Source organism: Anabas testudineus, chromosome 22 (genome assembly GCF_900324465.2).
Source record: "Anabas testudineus chromosome 22, fAnaTes1.2, whole genome shotgun sequence".
Lineage (NCBI taxonomy): Eukaryota > Metazoa > Chordata > Actinopteri > Anabantiformes > Anabantidae > Anabas > Anabas testudineus.
The window spans coordinates 4,398,891-4,409,450 of NC_046630.1; the positions used below are offsets into that span (position 1 = coordinate 4,398,891).

A 10,560-nucleotide genomic window follows, 5' to 3' on the forward strand; every position below is an offset into this window, starting at 1 on the left:
TAAAATAAACATAAAGACAGAGTATGATTATGAGATGTCTTAATATTCAGGACTGCAGCACCAGGTCAGTGACACAGAGGGAGATGTCATGCAAACAAGCTAAAAGCAAAATAAAAAGAAAGCATGAGCAAAAGGCACAAGTCAAATATGGTAGAAAATAAGAAGAAGAAGAGGAAGAAGAAGAAGAAAGGGCAGCACCAAACCAATAACACAGGCCTTCCCAGGAACTCAGCACAAACCAATTAGAGAAGCCATACAAACACCTACACAAAAATTAAAAGTAAAATGGGTTCAAATAGTTAACACATGGGTTTCCCCTCTTTTTAAACATTTGAATCGCATCACTCACAACCCCACAGTGAATTTTCCGTATTTGGTTTTGCTTTTTGCTTTTTGTTGTTTGCAGATTGTTTCTGTATTTGGTTGTATTGTCTGTACTCGCAGGTCACTTCCGTATTTGGTTGCTGTTTCTCACTTTGCACCATTTTTTCTAAATGACATGCATCATGTGTCAAATTGGCAGAGCTGTTTTCCCTTTGTTTTCTTAACTGCAGTTCATTGAACCCTGAAAGACAGGAAGCACACAACATGTAGCCTACTTCATTACAGAAATGAAGGCGCTTAGACTGTTGAAACACAGAATTATAGAAGCTTTTCTATCCCTAGTGGCCCTGGTGTAGTGTGCACAAGACACATATGAGCTGAAATGACAACAAAGAGATGCAACAGCAAGCCGTGCTGAACCTACTTAGCAGCTTTGTGCACATTATTAGAAGTGAATTGACTTGTGTCTATTCAGGCTGTTATATACTCCCCCTCTTTCTCTCTGCCTGTCTCCCACCATCACTGCTACACCGGGAGGCTGTCTCTATGACAACGTAGTAGGCTACAGGCGGGGTTTTCCAGCTGGAGGCAGAGTCATTCAGTCTTCAGTTGGCATCACCGTCCACACTGCATCACGCCCTGAGTGGAATGGAAGAAACGGACAAGAAAAACAATGTATGTAGCTGTTTTTTCTTTGTTGAGCAATGCATGCACTGAGACCATTCGGAAAAATTATGATTTTATTCTAAATATCTTACCAATCGGCTTAATGACAAAAATCCAGAGGCACAGTTCGCGCAGCTGAGTCACCGGTTGTTTAAAATCCTCATCAATAAAGCTATTGTTCCCATCGGTGCCATAGGCTGCAGCGCAGCGCAGATTGCATGATGAGAGATCAACAGTCGTATCCTCCCGTGATGGTGTCGTGTCCTGTGTCCTGTGTGCAGCGTTAGGCCTCTTTCTGTGTGACCGCTGATCTTTACATCTCCATTGTTTCACAGGGGGAGTACATGGGAGTGATAAAGGGTGGGATGCGGCCCTCAATGAAACTGGTTGTTATGGGAATTATTAACAAAAACCCCAAAAGGTTGGTGCACGCACTTTGTTTTCATTTTGCAACACAAATCGAGTTTTACATTGTACATTATTAATATTAACAAGCTGCTGTTGCACATTTGACGCGGAAGCCAATTAAAGTTCGCCATAGAGATGCCCTGGCTTACAATAAAACCGATTTTTAAAGCAGATACGCAGCTGTTGTCTGTGTTTGAGTCCCTGCTTTGGGAAAATATCTTTGTAATGCCAGTGCGTTACCTAATTATAGGCTACTCCATGAATGTGCGTGGGAGAGCTGCAAATCCCATGAAAAGTAAAGAGTCACTCTGGAAATTCTTTGGTTGATAACATCAGCTGGCTATTTATTCATTCAGTCGTCAGTTATGTCCAGTAAAAGATGACAATTAGGCTACATAAAAAAACATACAGTAGCTGCTGTGTAAAAATACACTGGGATGCAGGAACTTTTTATGCCAGGAAACTTATTTTTAGCTGCAGCACATGAGGGGACTTTTAAGGACAAATGCTCTCAGAGGATCCTAGATGCTGTAGGTGGCTTTATTTCTATGTTCATTTTATTTCTCTGTAGACTCAAATTAATCACATGTGAAAAAGACTGATCAAGACACACATTTGTCCATTAATTTATTAAAAACATCATGTGCATATAGATTATTCAGATCATATTAACTGTTGTAGCCAAAGCAGTCCCTGTTAATGTACTATTACTACATTTCTTTATTGTTGTTGTTGAACCATTAACAACTATTGTTATTTTAGCAGCTTGTAACATGTTTTTAACAAATTTTAATATACTTTCATACTTGTGGAATGAAAGTATAAAATTACGTAAAATGGAAATACTCAAGTAAGTTTCCTCAAATTTATACTTAATCCGAACTTGATGTTATTTTTCACAAATAAAAATGTAAATGTGACAAAACTAGATGCAGGAATAAAGCGTTTTGTACGTTCTCCTGCAGAAACAGCTAACATGCCTTTTGGATCTGCTCTGTTTGTGGTCACATTTCTTTACCAGTGATGAAGATGAGTTGTTATTTGATGGTCTTCATTTTTACCTGACAGTTGTCACACAGTCACCAGAAGATGTCACTGTTGTTTAGAACAGAATGAGAAGAAAACAAAGACAGACTGAGTTCCAGTTAAATGTCAGTCTGTCCTCTACATGCTACCTGCTCCTGATGCCTCTTGGGTGTTTTCACAGCATTGAGGTGACTCTGTCCTGTAAGCCACAGGAGGAGGACGCGGAGGGTGACGTGGGTCTGCAGCTAAAGGTCAGCTTCATGGATAAGGCTGTCCAACGCAACGCTCGCTTGGCGGGAAAGTGGGGTCCCTCCGAAAATACCCTCTCTTTCTTTCCTTTTGCACCCGGAGAATCTTTCAAGGTACATTTATAGTCTCTGACATTTAGTGGCAGTTACTTTTGATTTATTTAACACTCACTGTGTAACACAAACTGCTTTTAAACATGCACCGTAAGCATTTATATGTTTGGCTGCCATGGTAATAATATGTCATTTGTTTCCACAGCTAAAGAGGAAATAGCTAGTTTGCTTTGTGTGTTGCAAAATATGTCCCGGAGAGTTTAGTTGTAAAAAGGACAGAGGACTTGTGAAATCATCGCTCTGCAGCACTGATAGTGGCCTTAACGTTAAACTTTGCACACTGACCTCCTCCTCCTCCTCTTCCTCCTCCTCTGTGCTTCCTCTGTCCTCTAGATGGAGATTGTATGTGAGCACCAGCAGTTTCGTATCTTAGTGGATGGACAGCCTCTTTGTGGCTTCACCCATCGTCTCACCCAGCTCGCCTCCCTCACTGCCTTACGAGTCTTTGGAGATCTACAGCTCACCAAGGTGGCCTAACACCAGAGTCTCACGCACAGATAAATAACCTAAGGGTGTTTTGGGACAGTATACAATATGTAAGATTAGACTAGAGCTACTTCTGGAGTGAATATATTGGCCAATGATGGGGATGTTGTGTTTCCAGTTCCAAACTAAATTACACCTGCCTCGTAATCATGTGTTAAGACAAAGTGCCTTCACTAGATTACCTGTTTGGAGACTTGAAGTTACTGACTGATTGTAACAGTCGTTAATAATGTCTTAAGTAAACTGAAGAATGTGAATTAAGTGTCAAACAATGCGGTCTAAGCTATAATATTTTTCATTAGTCATCGTTCTGACAGACATGATGCGCCTCCACAAAAGAGATTTTAAATATCCATCTGTAATTTCTTAAAAGTTAACCTTTTAAAGCACTTACGTTTCCGAGCGCCCGCATGAACCTGAATGTTTCGATGAGTACTGTACCAGGTGTAATGATGTTGACCAGTTAAGTAGCCCACATTAGTGCATGCCGATGATACACACCGTTTTCTTCCAGCTGGAAATATTAGGTTATGTTACCTTCATTTAATGCATTTACTTTGGCTTTGAAAAGCTAAGAACACCTATAGTGCTGGTTTCTGTACTTTTCTTTTACCTCTGGCACTTTTCATGTGAATGTTTCATACAGACTTACTTCACTGCAATAAATCACTTTGTTGTTATTTTCACTTGTTTTTCACTTTGTGGTCAAGTAGATTCAGCTTGGACTCACTCCAAAGCCCTTTGTGTAGCATCATAATGTATATTACTAAGGTATTGCGTCACTCCATAATTCCAAAGAACAAGGCTCTCAACCAGCACCAGCTCAGCTTGAGTCACTCCGATAAAGGCTCGACTCAGCTTGCTGAGTGGGAGTGCCTGTCTGTGATTGTTGGGAGCGCCTCCAGCCAGCCTGAACTAAAACTCAATAGTTGTCATAGGAGCCTCTTGAAGCATGTCTTGCCCCAACTTGTACTTCATCTTGATATCAGATGTAGTATTTATGTAGGTGTACAATATAAAACTATACAAATTTTGTTCTTTGGATTCACTAAGAAACACATTTTGTAATAACAGATAGAACACAAGTGAAAAACTGTTTTAACAGCTTCAAGTGTGAAACTATGATTGACTTATGATTGTCACATTTTTAAAAATAAATTAAATAAATTTAGTGATTTACCTTTGGGTCTTAATGTATTCAGAGGCGTAATGTGAACAGTTCTAACTACTACAGCTTGTTGCAGCAGTGACAGTGTTCGCTTGAGGTCTGATGGTGCTTCACAAAAAAAGGAGTGAACCTTTTTCTTACACGCAGAATTCACTTTAGCAACAATCCAACTATTCTTTATGAGCGTACAACATCTCCCAACCACCTGCAATCACTTCTGTTGATGTTATGCAATAGAAAATATTTAAGGTTTTTTTTTTTCCTGCACGAATGGAATAAATTGACTTTTTGTATTAAACTAAGTTGAGAAATCCAGTAGACTACACTTAAAAACAGAGAAACCATTTTTTGATATTTAATGCTAATTTAGGAATTTATAGAGAATTATGTTTTCAATAAATCTGAATTAAATTAAACTAAAATGGGAATACTACTAATACACGTGGAAAAGTACCTCAAATTACTGCATAAGTACAATGCTTGAGTAAGAATACCACTGTGGTTTAGATTAGTGAAAAAAATTCAACATGGAGGATTAAATCCAAATAATTATGTTTAATAATGATAAAATCATGTAAAACACATAAAAAACTTTAACTTAAACTGAATGATCACAGATAAAATGTTACACTGAGCTATAACCCATTATACAATTATAAAATACAGAAAAAAGCAAAAAGATGTTTGTATTGTATTTTTGTCTTTGGATATTATATGAACAGAAATGTTTGAGAAATACAAATGCTTTTATTTGGCCTGGACGTTCACAGTTTGTTGCTACAAATCGCTGTAAATTCAGTCTTCTTCATTGCTGCTTAACTGATCTACTGATATGTGAAATAGTTCATTTTCATGTGACTCCACTGATCTATGTGTGCTCTCTGATCGCGTTTATCCAGTCCACCTTCTCCTGTTGAGTCGGAGCCTGGATGAAGTAACACGTGTCCGACTGAGTGATGACTTTAAACAGGTTGCCTTGAATGTTGCCTTTCACACCTATAAGGGAGGAGAGATGGTGATGAGGATATCAGCAGTAAAGTAGTCAATAACCAGCCAATGTCCACAGTTCACAACCTGGACTTCAATAACAGGTCATTTTAGTTTTGAGCTAAATAATTCAGACATTCAAATCGTTAAAATCATTATGGTTTTAGTCTTTTAACGCAGAAGAATGATAATAAGACAAGATAATAGAGTAACACCACACAATGCAGCTTCTCAAACGTAAAAACTAAGCACTTGCATAGCATGTACCTCCATAAAAAAGGAAAATGAAACACTATCTTGTTATTTCCTGCCCCTTTTTGTAATTATTTGTTTTGAAAAACATGTTTTGAAAAGAAAAAAAGAAAATTCCTCTGAGGTCGCTGGAGTTGGAGATAGTGACTCACCTGAGGGGACTCCATTATCCTCCAGAGAAGACACCAGACAGCCTCGCAGCGAGAATCCACCAACAGGACTGATGTCATCCTGACAAGTCACACAAGACAGGAAATGGATGAGGTTGACTCAGGATTGTGGAAGAGACAGATTACAGAGAATTACAGCTATTATGAGTCATGACAGCCACAGAGTCACACAGTGTTTCCCCGAGGCATCGGCAAACAAAACTATTTCAATGTTTCACTTCAGACCTGCTTTGTTTAATTGTGTCATCACTAATTTAGGTCATGAAACACCATGTTTTTGCCCCAAGCATCAGATTTTGTATAGGTTTTACTGAATACCTTTACTGTCCTGTTCACTCACCTTAGTGGGATCATAATAGTGAAGGAAAGCAGGTTCTGAACGCAGCACAAACAGTCGCACTTTCCAGTTTTTCCTCATGTGTCCCTGTGTTTGAAGAAGTGCAACATGGGTAGAAAGTTAAATCAAACTACACAAACGAGAAGACGGTGAAGCACTTTCTAATAAAGCATCCATTGTAAAATGTTGACAAGTTGCAACTTGTAATTAGAAGATTATAACTGTTCTTAACAGATCATTTGTAAGTCCAGTTTGAACACAGGTTGGTGCGTTTACCTGTTTTAGCAGGTATCCTCTCTTTATCACTCTTCCACTCAGCTCCATTGCAGACAGCGACGTCTCTGCCTTTACAATGCCTCTTTTCTTGAAGCTGTCCGACTGTTATCAGATGTAAACATGTTATATTTTAAACAGAACTCCAAGCTGACTTCTCAGATTGACATAATGTACTGAAGTTTGCTATTATCCAGCAATAGCATGTCAGAAATCAATGCATTCGAAGTCACGGGTACTCACAAAGCTGTACAGTGCACTGGAGTCGTCCATGAACTGCCCGGCTGTGCGGAGAGCCTCCACGCTCTTTAGGCCAACAGTTTGCAGGAAACCCTCCCCCAGCAGGGCAGAGGTCAACGTCACGGCCTCCATACGGGTCAGAGCCAGCTGCATGAACACCAGCCAGTCCACCACCTCTGAACCTGCACGGACACCACCCATCATGAAGTATAAGTACTGTATATACATATGATTTAAATATGTGTAAACATGGAACCAAGATGAGGAACACATCTGTATTTATGCTTGAAGCACTCACCTGAGAAACAGTTGCTGTAAGTGCTGCCCTGCTCCACATGGTTGCTGGTCCTGATGCCAGTGTGCACATCATACATAGAGTCCAGCACTTTACTGTAAGGAAGAGGCATGAGATAGTTAGTCTATGACTCCACAGTATAAATACAGTCACAAACCAACACAGCGTGGTAGTGAAAACACCAAAATGTTTAGCTTGTGAGCCGTGAAGTCTGTGGGAGATGTTTTGTTAACAAGGTTTACCTGAGGTCAATGTTGTGTAACCTGGATCCAGCTTTGTCCTGTTTGTTCGTCACCTTCTCGCCGTTATCCAGCCGCAGCTTGTCGACCACTGCGGTGATGTCAGCTGCCCAGTCATCTCGCTCCTCCCGGGAACAAGCCTCTAGATAATGATCCACCCCGTTCGTTGTCTGAAGCTTGAAAACCAGCTGTGAAAAAAAATATGAAGCACATTATTAAAATCAGAGCCAGCTGAAAATAATAGATAGAGAACAAATGACACTGTGAAGATGGTAGATGATGGAGGTCAGGTCCTGACAAAACAGTAACCTGAGGCTATATTATAATGTGTATGTGAAAGGATCAGTGAGCCAAGATGTGAAGCAACACGTTCAGTGTGGTTTCTCCAAATGTAATCATACACTAAGGAAAACATTGAGTAGAACATGGACTGCATCCATATTACAGACCGCAATTCAAATCCATCTTCAAAGGCACTTACATGTTGTTCACTGCATGTGCTATTTTATATCAACATCAAGTATAGTAAAGTGAATACTGTTTTATTTCTCTCTTTTTACTTTAAAGTTCAGTACATAAATGACTATTAGTGACTATAATGAATATTTCTAAAATTTACAATTAAACATATTTTCTCATCTGCAAACTTGCTTCTTTTTTGGTCCTTTTGTTCGTAGAACTTTAAAATAACTCACCGGACGGTTTTCATACTGTAGATAAGGACAAGTTAGCACACAGTCCTTCAGCAGGATTTTCCCTCGCTGACACGAGTCTCTTTTACCTCCTTCGTATTTGTAATACAGCAGTTGATCTGGCATCAGCACAAACCAGCGTGCCTTCCAGTTGTGTACGATGTGACCCTGTAAACAGAAACAATCAAACATGAGTTCAGCTCTCAAAAATGAAAGAAACTCTTAAATCTGTGCCTTCAAATCTACATTTCACAGCAACTAAATACAAACTTTACCCTTTTTACCAGGAATCCCTCTCTTAAAATGGTGTTTTCATTGTCTGCATCCATACTGTTCAGTGTGATCTCAGTGAATGAGCTTAGTGTGCTCCTGCCAGCTCAGGTTTAAATGTATAGCAAAAGGAATTTTTGCGTCATTACATGTGTCACGCTGTTCACACCCACACAAACACACCTTGCTCAACAGATGAAAGGGGGCTGTCTTACCCTGCAGTTTCTATCTATTATCACATGAGGGTGCACTTACCCCTTCAGCAAGTCTGAGGAACTTCTGTTTTTTTTAAGAAGAATTATTTTCACTTCACTAAATCTGAAAATCTGTTTCAGTGTGTGAAGAATTCGGATCCTGGAGATGAAGCTGTAGGGAACGTCTACTAAAACGAATAAAAGATCTTTATCCCATTTAGATGAAAAACCAGCAGCTGGTCTTCGACCACAGCCCTGCTCTTCTGTGACAGCTGTTTCCTAAGGGAGGAAAGCTGGATTCGAGACTCCTTCAACGTTAGTTCCTCCAGCAGTTAATGAGAAAACTGGGCATGTGAGCATGTAAGAAGATTGTTATTGAGACCCTGCTGGGGATTGTTTCTTTGATCCATCTCATTTTCCTGATTCCAGGTTCTTGAAAAAGTCAAAAGAAACTGAGAACTACTTACATATGTGACTGTCATTCTACATTTGAACTAATACTTCTATTGAGCAATGTGGGTCAAATTCAGCACTGCGCCCTCATTATTAACATTAACACCAGGGAATTTAAAAGTGAAATTACTTTACTATAGTAAAGTATTTAACTCAGGTGACTGTGTGATTGGAAAATGTCTGACTTTGGCTCCTCCTGTTGGTAGAGGAGGAAACAGAAACCTCCTGCACAGGGATCCAACAACAGGAGCCTGATTAATGGAGTGAAAACAATACACAGGCTGTACTCATTTTCACTGGAATTCACTGTATAAACGAATAAACGACTCCGGAACCAGAAAAACTGTTCATAGGCCTGTGTGAAAGAAGATATTTTGAAAAGCACAATCGGAAAAGCACATGTAAATAATAAAGTTAATGATGCCGCTTCAAGTTCAGGATCCTAGTATTGTGCATGCTGGCTCATTGCCTTTCTGAAATGGCCCAATGGCACATTTAAAAAGAAAAGAGCTATTGTTACTGTTGTAATATACTGATGCCTGTGAGAAGTCAGAATGTCAGAATGAATGCAGTCAAACTGCACTCCAGTAGGAGTTTTAAACTACATTTAGCTACTCTGCAACCTCTTAAATATCAGATGAAAAGCTTAAAACTACAAATCATTGAACTCTTGGTTAAAAATAAATGTGTTAAATTCATCCAGGATGCCTTAAATCCAAAATGTGTCTTCCTATAACACATATTTGCATTCTTAAACAGCTAGATTTGTGCACTTGCAAACACCATCTCACACATTGCACTGCAAAGTCTGGTCAGTGCAGACATCAGCCACTGATCAGTACAAACACATTTCTTTGGTGCCAACAAATGATCAAACAGTCACAGATGCAAACTGTCTTTGCCCTATTGCAGACTTTGTCTCTGCATGCATTGTTTCTCCACCAGAGAGCACTGAAAAGCTGGATTTTCATCCTTAAAATGCTCAGTTCCTGTGATTATTGGCCATTTGATCATTCAGCTCTAAAGCTCCAGTATCAGATTCCACATTCTTGTAATAATATTGAGAGGATTTCTGATTTTCTTCATTTAATTTTCCTTCAGGGACCTTTAAATTATTTCCAACATGTTTTGAGCCAGTTTAAATAAGCTTAAAGGGTTGTACGCCTTGTAACGTCATATAACTCTTTAATCTGGATGAAAACCAGGGGTGGTCTTATCGTAAGGATCTTTAAGAGCTCTTCTCTGCAAGACTGTAAACTCTTTATCATGTCTCCCAGGAGAAGGAACCTGCACATCCTGTACAGCTATGAGGCAACTGGAATGTGCTGCCGCTGCAGGGTGGCAACCAACCAAACGACTGTCAGGAAAAGAATCTGTTAAACATATAAAGGAAACAATAAACCAAAATCCTGTTTGTGAGTTTCAAGCACCTTTACCAAGCCAGAGTCAAACAAACTCCTCTGAGCAGAGAGCTGAAAGTAAAGGTGTGTCTGGAATGCCCTCTGTGTAACATTAACCATAAATCAAACATTAATTACGTAAAAAAGATGATGGTGTTGTGGCACGTCAGGATATGAAGAGCTCTGACGCAGGTCAGCTCACGTGGAGTGCCTGGTTGTCTTGGTCACACACTTAAAATGCAAACACTTGCTGGACTCTGTTTTCTTGGTCCACACACGTATTGTCACTGGGTGTGTGTTTGTGTGTCCCCAGCTGGT

The 10,560-nt window shown here is 39.6% G+C and overlaps 2 protein-coding genes across 2 annotated transcripts; one reads left to right on the plus strand and one right to left on the minus strand.

Moving 5' to 3' along the window:
- Nucleotides 1-916: 916 nt before the first annotated feature.
- si:ch211-10a23.2 (GLECT and Gal-bind_lectin domain-containing protein) lies at nt 917-3,958 on the plus strand. Its single transcript, XM_026339068.1, has 4 exons — nt 917-999; nt 1,326-1,411; nt 2,606-2,786; nt 3,120-3,958. Exons 1-4 carry the CDS (start codon nt 973-975, stop codon nt 3,261-3,263), a joined length of 438 nt encoding a protein of 145 aa, XP_026194853.1. The 5' UTR covers nt 917-972; the 3' UTR covers nt 3,264-3,958.
- Nucleotides 3,959-5,034: 1,076 nt separating this feature from the next.
- plek2 (pleckstrin 2) lies at nt 5,035-8,312 on the minus strand. Its single transcript, XM_026340010.1, has 9 exons — nt 8,201-8,312; nt 7,929-8,093; nt 7,237-7,421; nt 6,998-7,089; nt 6,703-6,881; nt 6,463-6,564; nt 6,190-6,273; nt 5,832-5,910; nt 5,035-5,436 (listed from the first exon to the last, which is right to left on the minus strand). The coding sequence occupies exons 1-9, from the start codon at nt 8,252-8,254 to the stop codon at nt 5,309-5,311; spliced, it is 1,068 nt and encodes a 355-aa protein (XP_026195795.1). The 5' UTR covers nt 8,255-8,312; the 3' UTR covers nt 5,035-5,308.
- Between the last annotated feature and the right edge of the window lie 2,248 nt (nt 8,313-10,560).